Source organism: Lasioglossum baleicum, chromosome 2 (assembly GCF_051020765.1).
Source record: "Lasioglossum baleicum chromosome 2, iyLasBale1, whole genome shotgun sequence".
NCBI classification, from domain to species: domain Eukaryota; kingdom Metazoa; phylum Arthropoda; class Insecta; order Hymenoptera; family Halictidae; genus Lasioglossum; species Lasioglossum baleicum.
In genome coordinates, this window is record NC_134930.1 from 11,306,854 (window position 1) to 11,327,812 (window position 20,959).

Below are 20,959 nucleotides of genomic sequence, written 5' to 3' on the forward strand. Positions count from 1 at the left end.
TTATCTATCGACTATGATAGCATTTTGATTTTCTTTTTATTACGACGCATTGTATGAAGCAGTTGCTTCACGAAGAAAAAATTCTGCTTCCTTAGAAGCAAACTTTTAAACTCCACCTTTTCATTTTGATTCGAGTATGACCTAATTGCTCAGACACTGTTGCCGCGTTGCTTCTAATTCGTGACGTTCGAATAATCGAACAAGTCGACGAAAATCGATTCTATCTCGAACAGACGAGGACTATTTAACTCGCGCATTATTTAGATGGTTTGGCGAAGTCGTAAGTGCAAAATGAACTAGTAGATTTTATGTCGAACCATCGATATAAACGTTCTCGTAGATATCGAACGTGATTATTTATTGAAGAAGACAGCTGAATATTTGTTAACGAATAAGTTTTCGTTCGGATTGCATGGAATGGGCATCGCGGGAGTTCATCGAACCGAACGGGCTAACGTGGGTCTCCGTAATTTTAGACCCGACGTCCAGTTTCTGTCTGAAACTGTCCATCAGATAATTTTAATGGAGCTATTGTCCGAATAAAGGAAGATTTCATTCGTTACATGACATTAAGCTGCCCCATCGAAATCGCCGGACGTTCGAGAATACCAGTTTATTATTCTTGCTTGTGTAGAATCGACCCTTATCAAGACCCTGTTAATCCTCCTGCATTAAAGGAACTCACTATCATCAGTCACGAGAGTCTACACATAGAAACTGTCTTTCGAATATTCCAGATACAGAACCAGAGGATTCCGACAGTTTATACTTGTTAGCTAAGATTGTTCAGATAAATAGATAGACAGACGTAAGATCTTGAGGAACTTTTCGTTTGTTCGATGGATTTACAATGGATTTATTTCGTCGTTGTTTTTTATGTACATTTTCATGCGAATAAATAGAGGCACATTCAGTCAACATTCGTGTTATAAGTGTTTAGAATATAAGTTATGTACATGTACAATACAAACATTTTATGTATGAATCTACAATGTAATAAAAAGCATATCTGCTTGTAACACCAATTTTTCCCGAACTTCGGCGTTTCTGCAAAAATTTTCGACCGTCTGACTTGTCGTTGAGTTGTACTACTGAATTTTCGTACGACTTCTTTTGCTATTGTATTCTCCTAATACAAAACTCAATTTTCGAGGTTCTCGTAAAATATTCGACCGTCTGGCTTGTTAATGAGTTGTACTACCGAATTTTCACAAATTTTTGTGAGTCTGGCTTGTCGTTGAGCTGCACTACTGAATTTCGTGTCATCCCCTTCGATATCATATTCTCCCTAGTGGAAAGCCGAAAATTTTCGAAAATCTCGAAAAAATTGAATTTTGTATTAGGAGCACATGATATTGAAGGAGGTGGCACGAAATTCAGTAGAGCAACTCAACGCCTTATCATTTCATTGTACCTATATTGGAAGAGCTTGCGATAAGAAAGCTTCGCGCACATTAATCGTAATACATATTGATCAGTCCGATACTTAAAAGAACGTTCAACTTTCAGGTGAAGGTGATGCTGAAAGTGTCTCCAGGGGATGGAGGAAGTTTTTTCAACGCCGACAAGAGGAAGAAACAGGTGACCCTGGTCGATCCAACAGCCGGACAATCCTCATCAGCTGAAGATCGCAGGCCGACGGTGGCAGCGCCGAAAATGTTCGCGTTCGACGCGATATTTACCGAAGAAGATTCTCAGGTAAGCGTTCGAAGTTCTCTCGACTTCCGTCTACGTAGCACGAGGCGTCCTTCTGGCAATCGACGAACGCCAATTTTAATCGTGACCGTCAATTCCATCGGCTTCCCCGGGAAATTCAGTGAAACGTCGGCTCTTTTCTTTCTCGTCCGCGGAGAATCGTTTTTCCACGGCCCTTCGATACCTTTCAGAATCCTCGAGGAGCACGGAAAAGCCGGCGCTAGGTGGATAAATAGAAAAAGGAGAGGAATTCCGGAGAAGTTAAGGAAAAGAGACGGGGGTTGGCAGGGAGGTAGAAAGTCAGAACGTTGAAACGTCTACGTGCTCCTTCGTCGACTTACGTTCATCCTAGAGACGCAGAAGACGTCCCTGCCTGGCGCATAACTAAACTAATTTCCCGACCTCTAAACTCCCTCTCCCGCTCAGGAAAATCCAACCCACCCACGCCCTCCCCACCGTTCCTCGGGCGAATGTTGCTTCTTGCCCATGACTTCTCCTCGGTCCGAGGAAATCGAATCGAACGTTGATGATCGTGATTATTTTTCAATTTACGCGCTCGATCCCACGCTCGGCCAGAACATTTAATAGTTCGATCATTCCCTTCTGGAACTCGTTCCATGATTATTGGAGAACTTGCACATTGAAGGAAAACTTTCCGCTCTGAATCGAGCTTTCTTAAGGAAAATTGTGATCGTGGAATTTAGTTTTCAAGAAGTTAACCACTTAAGTATAACATGATTGTGGACGAACTTTGTGCAAATTTTTACGAGCTGATCCCCGAAGAAATTGTAGTTTCGGTTATCTCATTTGTAGCTTTAGTATATTAAAAATGAAATGATACTGGAAACGATCCTGCCGGAATTCTTGTAATTCTTCGAAAATTTTTATTTATTTGATTTAATTAGTTTGGGTTGCGTCTGTGTTTTTGTTCGCCTTTGCAACAACAGAATGGCTGTGGAATTGATTGAAATTATGAATTCAACTTAAACATTAGCATTTTGAAAATACCATTTCTGGTATTTTTAAATTTTATGCATCATGTTAATGTTCTTTTTTTGTTTATCGTCATTATATACATTTGTTGTGTTATTCGATGTTTTCTTTTATTTTGGTACTTTGTGTTATTTTCCCGCTGTAATTACACGAAGTTTCACAAGTTAATTGTAACCTTTCAGGTTGTATTATATAAGATAAAAACATAATTCAAATTTTTCGGATCTCGCCGCCATCACCTCTGGAAATATTCTATGTGCCACACGCATACATTTTAAACTGTGGTGCCCAAGGTGGTTCGGAACCCACCTTATAAAAACTATAGGTCCCGTCGCGAAATAACCACAGCAGTTAAAAAAGCGACGTAAAATAAATTTAAAAAAAAATAATTCAAATATCGATGGTTGGATATAATTAATCCAGTATTTCTTCAATGACATTTCTAATAGGTATATCATATGTAATCCGGATTGTTTCAATAATTTTCAGATTCAGATATACATATCATTCCACCGTTACAAAAATCATAAAGATGTTCCAGCTAAAAATTATTAAATCAATTTATTTTTACGAACACAAACAAAATTCGGTTTTATTGTCGGATCATTACGATTAATGTTTAGGGCAAATACAGTTGAACGTTTTATGGCAGGGGTGGATAAGATATATAAAAATAAAAATCTAGTTCGAACACTTCGATTTACATGATTATTATCGTTCGTAGGTGGACGCGTAGAGGATATACGAAGGTCATCAAGTTCTTTAAAAATGAAATAATTTTTAATTGCCCCACTTAATTCATCTTGATATTCTTTACAAGAAAGTGTTAACCTACTTATATGTGAAAAAAGCAGTTATATAAGAGATATGAGAGGTTCACTGTGACGATTATTTGCATCATAAATCATAATTATTACCATTCAATAGTATCATTAATACTTGGACAATTTAGTTTAATAGTTCCAGTGTTTCGATGGACGATATAATTTCGAATGTTTATGAAAACCTTACTGTGTCCAATACTCGGATAACTGCCCCATCGTCCAGCTAATTCGAATATCCTTTGGGCCATTCGATCAATTCGTCGGATTACCTTTCACCGCGCCAAATATCATCGTTCACCTATTCGTTACCACTGTTCCCGGAAGCGGCGAAGAAGTGCGTCGATCTATTCGTGGCGGAGCCGAAGCGCAAGAGAATGCCGCGCGTGCAGCCATCATGCTTAGCGATCGATCAGCGTCTAGGCGGTCTTTCGTCGTCTTCGCTGGTATCCTGGCGGCTTGCGGATTTTATTGCGTGGCATTGATGAACGACATCGCCGCGGAAAATGTCATCGGGGACCGCGGAGTGTGTTATAATATCGCGGCGTGCATAGCCGGCCGTGCTTCTGTGTGCATGTTCACCGAGATATTTCGGTGGTCTCCGGGGACATTATCGAACGTCGGATTCAAATGAGCCCGGAGCTACTCGGTTTTCCCGTCGTCCCCCTCTAACCCTATCTGTCTCTCACGTTCGCGCACACACACACACGTGGTTACGTATGCACGGCTCTCGTATCTCTGTTCCGCGTTTGGCAGCTAGTTCTCTCTAGGGACTAGCCCTTCATTCCTCCAGCCAGACTCCCTCTCCTCAAACCCCATAGCCCTTTGACGCACCCCATACCCTCGTCCGACCGTGTTTAGAAGAACCATAGAAACCAATCGATTGATTCGATCAAATGTCCGCGTCCGCCGCGACGATTGTCATCGAAAGTCACAATGGCCGACTCTCCTTTTTCTCCTGCCGCTTTTTTATTCTCCTCTGCCGGTTCCCTTCCGCGACGTGTGTGCGTCGAGAACGATGTGTGCACTCCGGCCAATAGTTTTCTGGACCGTTCTGAAGTTTGGAATCGATGGAGGGACCACGGCCCAACAGAGGAGGGACTCCGGGAGAATGCGTCTCGTGGTCCTGGGGGACGATTCCGACGTTTCTGATTGGCCGCGGCAGTCAAACGCAGCGCTCCGTGAATATTTTAAAGACCTTCGTCGGCCGATCCCGGCCCGAAAGTCCTTCATCTTTCATTATTTAGGCCCGCCCCGCGGTCATTCTATTTTTGCGACTCGTCTGCCACGCGGACCGCCGGACGCTCCTAGGACTCGGTGTCGTTTCGCTTTAACGATCCAATCAGAATATCGAAACCTCTCTGACCTAGAACATTTTCATTCTACAAAGTGGTTCTTTTATCTTACACCCCTTAACCCTCATCCGTCCTCCGTATCAGTCTCACACATTATTCACATAAAGGACGATGTTATTCTAGAACAATTGAATCAATACTTTGTGGTTCACATTTTTTTAACATGAACTATATGTATATGCAAGATGTCTCACCATCATTATTATTCGCAGCGAGAAATGTAGATTAAGTGGTTTCGAGAAATTCACATACTGGTATTGGTAGTTTTTTTTTTAAATGAAACCGCATATTTATGATGCAGCTTTTTATTCCCTACGAAAATATACAGTCGAAAAATGGTCTGTTCCGGAGATATTTTAATTTAAAAATATATATATTTCTAAGAATATTATAGATATAGCATTACTTATTATAATGGTTAAAGGAAAAAACAAATTTTGATTTCGTTCCAGCACCTATCAATTAATGCAGAATACCTTTATTTCGCGTAAAGCTCCGCAGTCTTATGAAACTTCATTTCTTCGTATCAGTTAATCGAAATGGTTCTTCATGTCTAGACTGCGGACCAAAATGATTGATGCAAAATAAAAAATGTTTGCATTGATTGCGAGACACAGGAGAGCGAAATAAAAATTTCTTTCTTCTTTTAATTATCTAATTAAGCTGAAACCAATACGCTGATGACTTTAAATCTTTTTAATGTGTCCACTGCTTTAAATTGTACTTTCCCATTTTTACGCAGTCTATTTCTGACCGTTTCAAGAGCAAAAATCGGTTAAAAATGTTTCCAAGCGTCGATCATGGCTGATTTCGACTGACTCCTCAAGCTGTTCCGAAAAGCGAATCATTTACCTATGATCGCGCAAATGTTATTTGACTCCGTGATTCGCCGAATCAACTAGCCCGATGCTGTGTACTAATTGCCTAGATTGTCATTAATGTTGTCCTATGGAAGTCCGGTAGGCGGCCGGGGTAAAAGTCGACCCGACGGTGCAACAGCGCGTGGAATTACATTGCGCGCGGGCGCGCACGTGGCAAATGTAATCCAACCTGGTTGCAATTCCGATTTGCCGATAATCTTCGGCTAGCGGATACCTTTGCTACCTGAGTCCGCAAATACGCGAACCGCGAATACGCTTGACCGCTGTGTAGAGAAGCAGTCCAATAGAACACGCAAACACACCGCGTTAGATTGATTATGGGTCAGACGAAAATTAACGTGGCCATGGTCGCCGATAGCATTACACCCCGGAAACGTTCGATACACAAGCTATACCGTTGTATACTTCCGTCATCGACATTTCTAAATTCTATTTCTACCTAGGGGAGAATGGAGCAATGGCGGTCACCTACACAATAATGAAAATATCAGGTGAAATTGTTATTTGAAAATACGTTTCATAAACTTCGATTATTAATTTGTTCGTACAAAGACGTCACCATCGACGATTTTGTTCGAAATTAAGGGGAGTTTAAGTCATCATTTTGTCAGTTTAGAATTTGTTTAAAAATTACAGGCCTTCGAAGTTTGCAATTTTTGCCCATTTTGTCGAAAATGGACCTCACTTACGAATTTCGATCTCGGGACCTGTTTGTCCGATTGAGGTATATTTTTTTTTGTTTTATTCAGAAATGATTGGGCTATTATAAAATAATTTTCTCAACCTCGATAATTAACTTTATAATGCTGAAAAATTTAAATAAATAATTTTTTTGCGTTTTTTCCGATGATGGGCCAGAGTGATTTAAATTTTAAAAACAATATAGTCATATTCTTGGGAGTTTTCCCTTCCGAATGAGATCTTGGAAAGAATAGAGAATTGAAAATTGGTGTGTCATAATGAGCTGGAAAAGGACGTGGTGTACCTCCGTTTCAAGTAGGCGAGTATGCACGTCGCTATACATGTATTGTCCATACACGATAGTCCATAGTCTATACGCTATACATACAGTTGTCCATACCGCTGCGCTGATCTCAAAGCAATACTAGTAGACTGTATAAGACTAAATGGCCCTCTTTATACGTCGAGAACAGCAGTAGTAACCACTCTTGGCCAACTTGATGACTTAAACCTCCCCTAATTTCACATGGACTACAACATATTTCACTTATTGAGTTGGCAAGAAAGAAATATCGGTATTTTGAGGTGAAATGAAACCCAATTTTGTTATTCAATATGTAGCTGTCGCAGCTTTATGAAAATAGCCTTTATTGAGACTTTATTAAACTGCCAGATAGATGGCAAAAGATCATCGAACAAAATGGAAAATATTTGATCGATTAAAGTTCATTGCTTAAAGAAATGGCTGCACTTTACTTAACCGGACTCAAAATTTGTGCCTTTCTCCTACGAATTATGTAAGAATATTTTAACTATTTCACGTCCAAACTCTGTGAATGCGTTTCTTTCGAAATCGTTTCAAAAGGTGAAGTTTTGTTCGTCTGTTTACATTAGTTACATAGTCAATCGATGTGATACCGATTTGGCATGGAATGACTGCCAAGAAAAAAAAGTTAGTTTCATATTCATCTAACAATAATGTGCATGAAGGAGCATTTGTTTCAACATTTGTCAGTCGTTGATTTGAGCATCGTTTGTGCTACGTGTAATATGTTTTGTTAAATGCACGGTTCGTTTATAAACATTGATAATTCTATCCACTGCTTGAACAGCTTTCTATTCCACACAATTCTGTTCTTATCGATAAACAACACTTTCGAGTTTGAAGATTGGTCTCATCTTCGTTTTATTAGCCCGAGAATCCGGTCACTCGGGGATAAGAGGAGCCGTGAAAATCGATAGAGAAAATTGCAGGGCGGGTATTTTCAGCAGTTTATACGTTTGGCAAATTGCCGGACCTCTAGCAAGCTGTACCGATTTGTCCTGCGAGCTCCGAAAAGGCGTTGGAAAAGGTATCGAAGAAATTGGGACTTCAAAGACATTTCCCTCCGAGGCAGCGTGCCTTTCTTCTTGGTCGTTCTTCCGTGTCTCTCGCGGAAATAAACTTCGAGCGAGCGTGAAACTACGTGGAACGTTGTACGTGTCTATTCTTTCGTAGAGCATCGCCATGAGGATGAATGGCGCTGACAGCTAGCGATATTACGAATTTATCGAGGATTCGACCGGCGCTTAGTTGACGTAACGTCAGCCTGACTCACCTTGCTGAATTTCCGTCGTCATTGTAATTCACTTCCCGTCTCGCTGGAATTCCATGGAACACCTTGAGGATTGGACAAGTCGAGCTGTTCCCTTTTCCATTCGCGAGAACGCGGGAAACTGGATTTCCTCTTCTCTACAAGGAAGAGAGGTCTGCGTCTAACTGCTGTTCTTCAAAATCCAATACACCGGAGCACGCTCGCCCTCGAGATGTGCGTCACGTGGATTTCCTTCGGACGGAACGACCGGCTAAAAATTAATCCTCGATGCGATACTGTGCCGTCATTAACACTGGAATTACCGAGTAATACAGTGGGTAGTACAAAGTATTCGTACACCTTTTAAAAACTAATAACTTTTTTATAATCGTGCCAAACGACCTGATTTTTTAATAATCAATTAGAAGCATTGGTTTACGAAATGATATGCAAGAAAAATTTTCCAAAAATTATAATTTACAAAGCTCCATGCAGAAATAAAAAAGGCAATTTTTTAAAGTTTTTTATTTGGGCCCTTAATGAAAATTTAAAATGTGTGTTTTGTGGATCTATGTTAGTTATACACATGCTTTAAATTTTGATCGAAATCGATCAACATACATACGAGCTACAAGCGGTTAAAAATGGTGAAAATCGAAGTTTTACACGACTTTTGATCAGTTTCTGCTGAAAATAAACAGAATCGTCCATCTTTCGATGCGTGTCGTTTTTTCCTGCGTCAACCGATTTCGATGAAATTTTCAGTATGTGAATAACTAACATAGATCTGCAAAATATATGTATATTTTAAATTTTTATTAAGGGCCCAAAGAAAAAAGTTTTAAAAAATGCCTTTTTTAATTTTTGCATTTAACCTTGTAAATTACAATTATTTGGAAAATCTTTTTCGCATATCATTTCGTAAACCAATGCTTCTAATTGATTATAAAAAAATTAGGTTATTTGGTACAATTATAAAAAAGTTATTAGTTTTTAAATGGTGTACGAATACTTTGTACACCCACTGTAAATGCAAATGGTGTACAGTCGGGCGAAAAATTAGCTAGACGCCCTTTAAAAATTGCACCAAACGACTTGAACTTTTTCAGATGTTAGGACTAATTTACTAGGTCATGTGTACAAAATTTTTTTGAGATTGCTCGGAATTTCGAAGAGACAAACGAAGGTCACTATTTTTTATTTTTTGTCTCGACTAGAGATCGCGGTTTTGAACGTATATTAATGACATACATTTATTTGTCTCCATTTTAATTCATACAATTTTTACATACATTTTAATTACACGGGTACACGTGTGTTTAAATACGCGTGCATTAATGCATCCCCATTCTAACTTGTACAATTTTTGGAACACTGACATTAATTTATGTATTGTGACTATGATTTCACAAATTCCGCGGTTTTTGGTACAACAATAAATTTAAACATCATTTTTAGTAATGGAATTGAATGACATTGTCGAATCTTTAAGCAAACATTTGAGATTTAATTACAATTCGAAGCCTGCAAAACGTTGCCGAATCGATGCAAAAATTTTTCTGTCGCGTGAAGATCCGGTCAAATAATTTCAACATCGATTCAACGTAGACGTCCTAAGCTTCTAGCCGAGGGTACGGCTCCCGTTCCGCGCAGATGGAAAGTAGTTGAGCTGCGAATTTGTTTTTCCCTCGTAATTGAATCAATTTTTTCCCGGTGCACGATCGATCACTCACTGGGAGATTTAATCAAGCGGGAGATCGCTCGTCACGCCGTTCCGTCGTATAGTGATGACTTTATCCATTACGTGACGGAACGGAACGGAACGGTGTGTGTCCGGTGCTGGCATAATCTGTATAAGGTGCGAGACAAACCCCTTTTCAGATGCAATCAAAACACTTATTCGTCAGGCCGTCGTTGAACAAGCAGAGAGAGAGACAGAGAGAGAGAGAGAGAACCTGTCGATCTCAGGTCCCGTCGTCCTGCGTCATCCCGGGAAAGGAAAAGGACGTGAAGTGTGCTCGAACGGCGGCCGTGGGTCCGGTGTGCAAATGAAACCTGGCCAAATTAATTGAACATCCATCTCAATTACGGCGCTCAGTACGTGAATACGGTCGTAGATGCATTCCCGTTCGAGATCTTACGCGTGTGTACACAGCATATATCGGTCGCGGGCGCCGACAATTCTATCCCTGCGGACGATCCGGCAGGACAATGCATCCTGGACAGAATAATTCACTGAGGCCATTATGGTCGGTCCAGGACAAGGGCTTTATTATTGACTTACGACTAATAGTCACGCTGCGGATTACGCGTGTGTGTACGGTGCGGTTCGCGCTTGCGCTCGTCTGCCTTCCCTCTCTTTCTCTAACTCTCGCTCACCGTCTCTCTCTCACTTTCGATCAACGTCGTCTACTCGAGCCTCCCTCTCTCTCCACCTTTCACCCCCTCGTTTTCTCTCGGTCTTCCAGTAATCGGCGTAGCTATTCTCCGCATAGCGTGCCTTCGATCTATTGCTCATTTCCCGGTGAATGCTGATCGAATGAGCCGCGTCGCGATGCCTGGAAATTCACAGTCCTCTCCCTTTCTTGTACTCGGCTCTACGAATTTCCGGTGTCTCGGCGAAAGCAGATCGCTTACGTCCGACGCGAACAGAGATTAGTCCTCGATGCCTATAGCTCGTTTAACGAGTCGAGCTAATGCAAATAAACCAGCTGGCTGCTACGGTGACTCGAAAATCACGGGAAACGAGCTCGAACGCTCCAACCCTTTGCACTTGGCAACCCCGTCTTCATTAAACCTGGAAATTTCATTTCATGAAACGAATGTTTTATACAGAGTCTTATGTATAATGTTTTGTTGTTCTACTGTACCAGATTCACGTGGCATTAGTATGTAGTATTTCTTGGCAAGCCGTCATTATCAACAAAATTATGCTGCATGGCACACTGGTCCTGAAACAGTGAAAAATATAAAAACAGCATTAACCGTCGAATATACAAACAATAGCTTCGACAGTGAAAACTAGAAAAGCTAGTCAACAGTAAAAAAAAATACAGGAAACAGCTACAACAGTAGAAAAAACAAAAAACAGTTCCAACGGTTGAAAAATACAAAAAAAGTCTGAACAGTAAAAAAATACAAACAAGTATGAAATAATGGAAACGTGAAAAGAATTGCGAAGAATCGATACGTTACTTCTGACTTATTAAAGTTATTATATAAAGAAAGAAAGAGATCTGTAAGAATAAATAAATAAGTATAAGATCGTAAGAAATTCGTGTTCCTGACATTGATGCAGAAAATTTTTATTTTACACAAAAAACCGCAGTCTACAATAATAAAAAAGGAAAGAAATTTTGATCGTAGTTGCGAAATTTGGATTCAATTTTTAGTCTTTGAAACCAAAGTATCGATACTTTCTCCGCAAGTTATTGTCACAACTTGACGAAGTCTGATTAAGGGGAACGAATCCGTCGATGAGTTCGGGTCTCCAGTTACTTTACGCCCGGTGGTATTCTAATTTGCGGGCAGATTCGATTATAGTGATTGCCGTGAAAGTATTCGTGACCCTTCACGGCGATGAATTAAAGTGGAACGATTGCTCCGTTGTCGATATTCTGGGGGAAATGAATATTCCGACGACTGAAACAGTCGAGAGGAATATAGAGTAAAAACGCAAGCTTCTACAGAAGAGATAAGAGTTTTATAAATTGTTAAAAACGTATGGAAGAAGTTTGCTTGCCTGTTCGACTAGTATAATTGCGTCGGTGAAAAAGTATCGATGCAAGTCAAAACAGTTAATCATTGGATAATGAAAAAATTAATTTTAAACTTTTTATTAGCATTACACTTCGCAAACAATATGTTCAAATGTACATATTGAAAAAATAACAGTAATTTTCGCACAAATCGCGCGCGATTTGGATTTTTTTAAGAAGTTAGAACAATTAATTTATTACTTAACGTGAAAAACATTTTGAAAAAATTGCAATTGGTCGGAATTACAAAGAAAATAATAAAAGTTGTAGTTTATAACATTTTTATGTGTGCCAATATTGAAAATTTAAAGAATACGTTTTGTAAATCTGTATCAATTATACATATTCTGAGAATTTCATCAAAATCGGTAGATGCTGAAAAAACTACAGGCATGAAAATCGCGAAAAACTGCAATTTTCACCATCTTTAAACGTTTGCAGCTTATTGCAACGTTGACCGATTTTTATAAAATTTCCAGAATATGTATAACTAACACAGATCTACAAAATGTATTTTTCAAATTTTCAATATAGGCCCCCATAAAAAGTTATAATTTTTTCAAAAATGTTTTTTCTCATCATGTAGCAAACTAATTGCTTTAACTTCTGAAAAAATATCCGAGTCGTATAATCTGATATCAAAAAAGTTATAATCCTTTTAAAAGTGTCCGAATATTACTGTGTTTTACTGTAAAATAAATACTTACGTGCCTTTAAGGCAGTGTGTGTTCTAAAGTTACGAAACGAGTTCCACGAGCAACGAAAGGAAACATCGTCCTCGCAGAATCCGTTCCAGATCGATTTGAAATGGGCGATCGCGTTCTTCCCCGACTTTAGAAAAAGTGTATCTGGCAGGTCCTCTCGACGATATCGTCCAGATCGGTCTAACAAACGAGCAGCGTCGAATAGGGGTTGATAGCAGCGTTCTCCGGCAGACGCACGGTGGTAATCTATAAACCAATCATACGGGCCCATGGAACGGATCCACCCCAATTGGTCGCATCTATATTCCTTGTTCTGCTCGGACCGGATCCGTCCGTTCGACCGCATCTTCTCGCAATCCACCCGGATGACTCATTTCCATATTACAGTAAGATCAATCCGGGCCAGGACTACGGATCCACGACCGGCCGATGAAGTTTGGCAGGTGTCCGTCACGTTGATCCTCTAAAGATCGCGGCGCCACAAGCCAGCCGCATATCAAACGTCTGAATCTCCAATGAAACTTTCGGTGGCTGTACAGGATGTTCTGCAATGTGTGGATTTCACTTCTAAAATGGACAGAGGGCGACACTGTATTAACAGTTCATAGAAACGTGTGTCCTTTTTTATCTCGTTTGAAAGTTATAGCCACTTTTGTACAGTAGACTCTCGTATAAATCGATCGAAGAACCGTTTAAAAATAGTGAATTATGTGTTTTAAGTGGCAGTGGATGTATAGAGAAGTAAATGTACAAAATACTGTTTAGAAAGGCTAGTTTAAAAATTTTGAACAATTTTTTTTATTGAACCATTTACAATTTCATCGAATATCATTAACTCCTATATTCGTCTAGTATATGCACAGTTACTATTATATTTTTCATATATTTAATACACGTCCAAATAATTCGTGCACATTCACGATTTTGACCGAATATTTTCTGCCAGGGGTAGCAGATCATTTCTGGCCAATTATGTCTAAAATCTCGCACACTTCGACTGATATTGCATTCGCCAAAAGATTCCAGTTGTTCGTTACGAATCGGTTCATTAAAAACCCACGAATTTGCGAAACCCCGAGCTACTAATTTTCCGTGTTTCGACGTGATCTTGAAAATCGATCGTGCGTCGTTAGAAAGTTGTTAGCAAACAATGGGGGTCGGAGGTATATACATACGGTACAATGGGACGTGAAACAAATTTTTCCGTTTGACCACGGTCAATTTTCCGCGAACATTCCGTGCCGGCAAACTCTTTTTAATTATTTTTAACAACCGTTGTTCCGAGCATTCCGAAATTCAAACGAAAAGGGAAAATGAAGAGGAGAGACATACCGGTCGGCCAAAGGGTTGAAGCGAAACGCGGATAGGGTTACTGACGATTTCGATTGCGCATCGCTCAAACCGAGCGCGTTGGATTTCGCGAATGCTTTTTTGATCCGACCAGCCACCGCTATCTGCGAGGGCGGGGGTTTGGTTTTGGCTAGGGGATGACGCGAGGGTGCTCTCGCTTGCTCCCCAGGCGCCAATGACGCCAATCTCCCGTGTAAATCGCGACATATTTCACCAGCTGCCGGGGTAGGCACGGTGAACCTCCATGCCTACACCCTTTGCCCCAACCCACCGCGCTCTTTCACGCCCTGCCGAGCCCTCGATCGGTCTTACCGCATTACTTTGAAAATGCTTCGGATAAAAAAGTTCTACGAACTGTTATCTCGAGAGTTATCGCGCGACACCAGAGTTTCTCGTCGAAGTTGTCGAGTTGAAAATTCCGCGACGAGCCAACCCCGATGAACCCCGTCAGCTACCGGAGACCTGTACCCTCAGCCTATTTGCAGTCTGGTGGCTTGTGAAATCATTTCAGATCGCCACGTTTCCTTCTTCGCTTCTATTCATTTGCTATACACACAGATTTATTCGTGATCTTAGTAATTGATCAGTAATAACTGATTTTTTAAACCCAAATCTGGCATCTGGCTTGAGAAAATCAATTGAGACACAGCCATGCTACTTTTTTCATTTTTGCATTAAATGTAGCAACTTTAATTTGAATTAACAATATCAATCGAAGGAAAGCGATTTATATTTTTTTTTTTGTTACAGCACACTTTACAGAAAAAATCTGAAGAAATTCATGAAAAATAATTATATCTTTAAACTGATACTGTAAAAATATAAATGATATCGCGCTTAAGCTTCAATGAAAAATCTACAATTTTCTGATCCTTTTTGCGGTTCTTGATTTTTTACAGCCAGGATTGTTAACTTAATAATGTGAATTAATTGCAGTATACGTATAAGGTTATTTGACATGCGTCCGCCCTTTTTAGCATTTGTTGTCAGTATAGCCATTGAGAGAGAGAAGGAAACATACATAGACATACAATAAACACAAACTTCTTTCTTACTCTAAAAAATGATGAACGACAAAGAAGTCCTAATCACAGTGAAATAAATTGTAGTGCAAGGGCTTAATGAATTTGAACGTTACCAGCATTCAGTTAACCCCTTGCCCTACAATATCGTATCAGACTCGTGATGTAGATTCTGAACAAAATTTATATAATAAATATGTGTGTTATTAATCTCCTTTAAACCGAGATGAAATTCTATTTTGGTTTTGTTAATATATGTATAGTTATTGGAGAATATGTAGGCATACAATAGATATAAACATTCTCCTTTTTTAGGAAATTACGAACTACAATAAAAGTTCTTATCACTGAAACTGTAAAATAAATCGTAGGGCAAGGGGTTAATGAACTTGAAACGAGGTAGAACTGTATTACTATCATCGAATGTGTTAAAACCAACTAATCCTTCGTTGAAAAAACTCGCCCCACGTAAAAATTGTTCGACCCGTTAATCTGCTTCGACACAGCTTAGCGGAGCGTGCAATACCGTTCTTATTCCCGAAACGCCTGCAGAAAGCAATAACACGTTCCGTCGAATCTCTAAGTAACGAACGGCAGAAACAGCCGGAGGTTCATGATGGTAGCCGTTCACCGCTACGGCACCTGTTTCGTTCACTTGCGACACACCGCCACCGACAGCGAGGCATCTGGAAACTTGCGAATTAAGAGATTCGCGAAAGGGGGTCATTCGATTATCTCCGACCATTAAAAGGGTCCTGCGCACCGCCCTATTCCGAACGGCCGTTCCTTTTCCCGTCGCTTCTTTCCCGAACTTTCTTACACGAGTTTTACATTTTGTCGCGAACCGAGGATCGAACTGAGATGGCGAGGGAAACAGGATACAGTGAGAAAGAGAGAGGGAGAGAGAGAGAGGAGAGAGAGCGGCTCCGTTGGCGAAGTTCCTCGAAGAAAAAGACTGTCTCGGGCAACGAGCTTCTTCCCCCTCTTCTCCTTTCCTGAAACACACCCTCTCCAACCCCCGCCGGTTCTCACCCCGCGTTGTCATTGGTATTCCAAACGGTCCCGCCAATATTGCGTTACTAGAACGCGTCCTGCAAACCTGATCGCAGAGACACGGGGCCGCGATGACACCCCGGCGAAAGCCGCTTGTAAGTCACACCGCGATGGCTACGGCTCCCTTTTAATTTACACCGACCGAAAATTAATGCTTCACCCCGTCCCGCGCCCTCTTTCGGCCACATCCTAATCGAGACCACCTCTCCCGGCTCGATTTTTTTCAATCGTCTTGCGACGGAACGTCTTCATCGCTTTCAATTCAGTTCGATGCTCCCAATTGCGACTCGCACTTCTTGGAATTACTGAACATTGATACATCGAATTGCGTTCAAATTGTGAAATGTACTGAATAAAATGTAAGTGGCTCTCAAGTCATTCCTACGTTTTAATTTCGATGAAATTTTCAAAATGTAACTGACACGAGTCTACAAGACGTATTAAAAAAATTCTTAATACAGGCTCGCGTAAATAGCTATTATGATAAAAAGCAACTTCTAATATTTTTTCATCTAGGAAATTAATTCTTCTAACTTCTCGAACAAAGTGATTTGTTTCATACGTTACTCGGAATGGAAATTCAGCTATTTACTTTCTTACATACTGTAAAACGACTGATCTCTTTCTGTTGTGAGATGTATTCCTTCAAAATCTGACATGGTAAGTGAAACACAATTTGTTGATTTAAAGTATAAAGTAAAAACGAGTCGAATATTATATTAGGATTTTTCATGTAACTATTTCTGAGAAGCTATCGCTGGTTAACCTTCACTCTGCGTACATATATTCTAATGTTAACCAGGATGTAATCATACCCTCTGCTTGCTTTCAGCCCGAAATGTAAAGAAAAACCTTGCCCGCGTAAAGTGAAATTTTATTTATTTGCATGACGGTAGGTATGAAAAGATGAAAAAATTTAATATAGTACAGAAAAATTTTCTATAAATAAAAATAATAAATTTTTTTGTGAAATATGCCTCAGATAGCATTCCTAAGAGGATTTTGGAAACTTTTCATGTACGTTTTTATCAGTGTGGAGTGCATTTACACCCCTATACGCAGAGTGAAGGTTAAAGGTTAAAAATCCTACATATATTGGCAAGAGTCACTATAATTTAATAGATCCTGTTCAAAGTGTTCATCAACGATTATTTCTATAAACGGTTGTAAATTATGGCGTTAAGAAGTCTTCACATACGTGCTTTTATATTCGAAGACTCGCGTAGTATTAAAATATGAAACTGTAGGAAGACATGAAACTAAATATTCAATTTTTTGAAGCCGTCGGACAAGAGAGGCTCCTTAAATACTCGTGAGAACAGAAACGTTCTTGCTCTCTTTCTCCGATGGAAATTCCTTCGGAATCTTCTTACGTTGTGCTCGGCAGCGTTGTTAGTTAGGGAGTCCCCAAGGAGACCGTTGTCGACGGAATGACGCTCGGAGGAAAGTTGGAGTCGGGACGTTCCAGATAAAGATGATCTCGAGATTCTAATTATTCGGCGATTTGTAAATGGCACTCGACTCCGAGAAACGGAAGTCTGTAGCTGAAGGTACGGCGGAACCGCCATTATCCAAATTAATCCGGGGACATGGGACTCGGATAAGAGAATATTTCTGATAATAGAACAGCTATTACCTTGATATTCAGTTTTATCTATATTCACTTCAAATGAAATGAAAACATAAATGTTGATGTGAACCACATTGTAACTGTTATACGTTTAATTGACAGTTCTAAGCATTCTTTGTTGTAAGTAACGTTTCTAATAGTCTCTTCAAAACCTTATACAGTTATGTCACTGTTAGATTCCTGATGTTTAATAAAACATTATAAAGGGTACATAGAGCCATGTTCCTTTCCTTAATGATTTTGAAAAATTGGAAGTGATATAACAATATTTCTGGTAATAGAACAGCTATTGCCTTGATGTTCAGTTTTATCTATGTATATGCACTTTTTGATGTGAATATACGAGTAAGAAAACATAAATGTTGATGTAACCATTGTAACTTTTATACTTTTAATCGAGAGTTCCAAGCATTCTTTGTTGTAAGTAACATTCCTAACAGTTTCTTTAAAACCTTATACAGTTATGTTACTGTTAGACTGCTGATGTTTAATAAAACAATAAGAGGCACGTTTTTTCTCCCTGATTTAAAAAAACGAAAAGTGATATAACAGAGCCCCAAAATGATTAAAATTCCACTCCTTATTGCTATAATTAATTCATAAAGTTTGCAGTCTATTCATTAAACTCAGTTTCTAAGACACCGTTAAAGAATTAATTGACACCAGAATGCCGAATTTTTATAAAAATTGTATGAGATAAGGTGTAGAATCCGCTGGTTGCAATTTTGACTACTAGACTACGAATCTTTATGCAAGATAAAAATTTTCTTCGACAATTACAAGACATAGGTACGTATAAAAATTCCTGTCTTTAACAATTTTAGTAAATTGAAAGTAACGTATAGGGACATTTTTAAAACGTTTTTACGTTTTTACTGTTTTAAATTATGTACATCCACTCATTTTTGTCAGAAATGCATAAAATCCACAGTCTATTGTTTACAAATGTGCTCATTTAAAATTCATCCTAAAAATCGAATATTTCATATGTTGCAACCTAACATGTACTATTTAAAAGATAATTTTCCTAGCTTGAATTACTTAGTTCCGACTGGATCATAGTACTGGGGGCGATTCTGCGGGTCCTAATAACCATCGAGTGGCGCGGAACGCAATTCCTAATAAATATCGGGCAATTGCGAGAAGGCGGCATAGACGCAGTTACGATAATTTTATGCGACGTCTATTCCGCGGGAAGGCGTGCTCGTGTAAGATGGTGTACGGCTACGAAACGCGCGCGGGTAAATCGTATTTGCATCTAGACGGTTGTTTCGGGGGACGCCGTTCAATGGAAAACGTATCGAAAACAAACGGGCTCGGCGGCGTGCGGTTTTCGGGCGTACGAGCAACGCGTGTGCTTACGGAGCGGCGAAGCGTGTCGCTCGCGAGCGTGTACGCGCGGAAAGCTCTCGCCGGGCCCGCGTTCACGAGTCGATAATTCCGAAAATTGCGTCGCCATATGCGTGACATCCGGTTTTTGCTCAGCGCAGCGTGATCCGCGCTCGCCGCCGACTTACTCGCTTATAAATAAATTCCGATTGGATCGAAACGAGTCCGTGATCGACGAAAATATTCGACTAGCCCGACCTGCTCGCCGCGCGCCGCGGCTCTCGAACTCTATTGACACGCGAATATCCTCGCGGAATATTCGAACGGAATTCTGCAACGTTCCAGCGAACAAAACGGTTGCCCAGTTAAAAATGATTCCGGTGAACTTCGGACAAATTACCCCGGAAATCAATATCACCGGCGATCGCTGCGTTTGAACGAGTGTCGAGTAAAGTTTGAGCAAAGGTGTTTAGCACAGGTGTGCGGGTACCCGAAAATATCAACTTGGATCGAGAAGATCCCGAAAGTTTCGGGAACCCGATACTCGGATCGGGTCGAGAATCATTTTAGTCAGATTATTCAAGCCATAAGCCATGATTTCTACGAACAATTGAATTTCTTAGAAATTTTACGCTACATTTTTGCCAATTTTCTAGCTCGAGAATAAGGAACCTGGCGCGAAGCAGCCTAATCGCTCGAAACATCCTGGAAACAGCATGGAGGCGGGAATTCCATAAAAATTCTTAATCTCGAACACGGCGGAACAAGTCGTAAATTCGCTCCACGTCGGCACCTTCCCCTGAGCGGCATGCGTAATAAATTTTGCACGAACGAAATCGAGCTGGTTGCCGGAGCCACGGGCAAAAACATAATTTGAATTCGACGCATTATCAGGCCTAGGATCGACGCCGGGGGTCGAAGGGGGTGATAGAGGGGGTTGGTAGAGTAAAGGGGGATGTTTTCCGCGTGGAGAGCGCCGGGGAAACCCTTGGTCCCTCTCGAACCACGGGGGTGGAGAGGGGGCGCGCGGAATCAAGTGTTTGAGATTATGACGGAGGCTTCGGTCACGTATTTCATTAACCGTGATGCTGTCGGTTCCGGAGCCCACGTAGGGCGAGTGGCAGATCTCTCGAGGGTGTAGGTAGCCGCGAAATATGTTTGCTTTGCGTTACATCCCCCAGGATGATCCCGTTATAATTATGAATGTCCTTGTTGTTCCGTGAACGAGCGCCGCGCCGGACCAATTCTTCACCTCTTCCATCTCCGCTCGTCTCGTCCGGGATTTCTCCGATGAACTCCCGATTTTTCCCTCCCGAAAACGGTTGTTTCTCATTGAAATTTCAGATTTAAGATTTTTATTAGAGTCACTCTCGTTACAGCTGGTAACTCTGCCCGTAACTCTGGAACTACCGGAACTTTTTATCTAGATTACGAAGACGGTTTTATGCACATGTTTATTATTTACTCAGCCATATTTTGTGAGAATATTGTGATGACTAGACAGCGGATTTGATGCATTCGTGACAAAAATAAGTAGTTGTCATTTACATTGTTTTCAACCTATTAAGCATATTAAAACAGAAAATACATTTTTTATTGTAAAGTAGAAAATGTTTATTTGGTTTTATTTTGCATAAAATAAGCTTTAACTTCATCTAAAAAATAAAAGAAATATGTAAAAGACTGATACAATGGTTTAAACCAAATCCGTTCTCCATTCAGACCGCAAATGCGGGTCACGCCCGACCCGGCGTGGTCGTCAGCCGATAAAAGTGGATGAAACGGGGAAAACCGTTGGTTGTTCGTTTCCGCGGGAAATTCGCTGAACTCGAGACTCGACGAAGAGACGTTCCCACCGTTTCCAAGCCTTGTATCGACGAGATTCGTTCGCCGGTCTAGCGTGCTTTGAAACGAGCAGCGACAGATTGGAATTACCATATTGGAAGAGGGACTGGACTCCTTATTTCCGTTTCCTTTAGCGCGAACGGAGGACAGGGGGAGATAGAGAGCAAATGAGAGAGAGAGAGAAGCAAAAAACCCCGAAGGGTTTCTATCCAAATCGCTGTCTGCTGTGCGATTCTTCTATCGCACTCTTCTGCAACTGTCTCTCGTC

General features: G+C 40.5%; 1 protein-coding gene and 1 long non-coding RNA gene across 11 annotated transcripts in view; one reads left to right on the top strand and one right to left on the bottom strand.

Annotated features, from left to right (window-relative positions):
- The window catches only part of LOC143218411 (uncharacterized), a 641,385-nt gene that overhangs the window by 567,776 nt on the left and 52,650 nt on the right, over window positions 1–20,959 (top strand). For all 9 annotated transcript variants that reach the window (XR_013011059.1, XR_013011061.1, XM_076443569.1 and 6 more), the window contains one exon: window positions 1,510–1,698. Coding sequence is in view for 7 of the 9 variants with exons in the window: in XM_076443569.1 (XP_076299684.1) it covers window positions 1,510–1,698 (189 nt within the window). In the remaining 2 variants the exon portion in view is untranslated. The remainder of the gene's footprint in view (window positions 1–1,509; window positions 1,699–20,959) is intronic.
- The window catches only part of LOC143218472 (uncharacterized), a 38,949-nt gene continuing 26,997 nt past the window's right edge, over window positions 9,008–20,959 (bottom strand). Inside the window, exons 2-3 of one of the 2 annotated variants that reach the window (XR_013011080.1) lie at window positions 10,871–13,029; window positions 9,008–10,797 (exon numbers count right to left, since the gene is read on the bottom strand). This is a non-coding gene — a long non-coding RNA (uncharacterized LOC143218472). The remainder of the gene's footprint in view (window positions 10,798–10,870; window positions 13,030–20,959) is intronic. The other variant, XR_013011079.1, reaches the window with a different exon arrangement.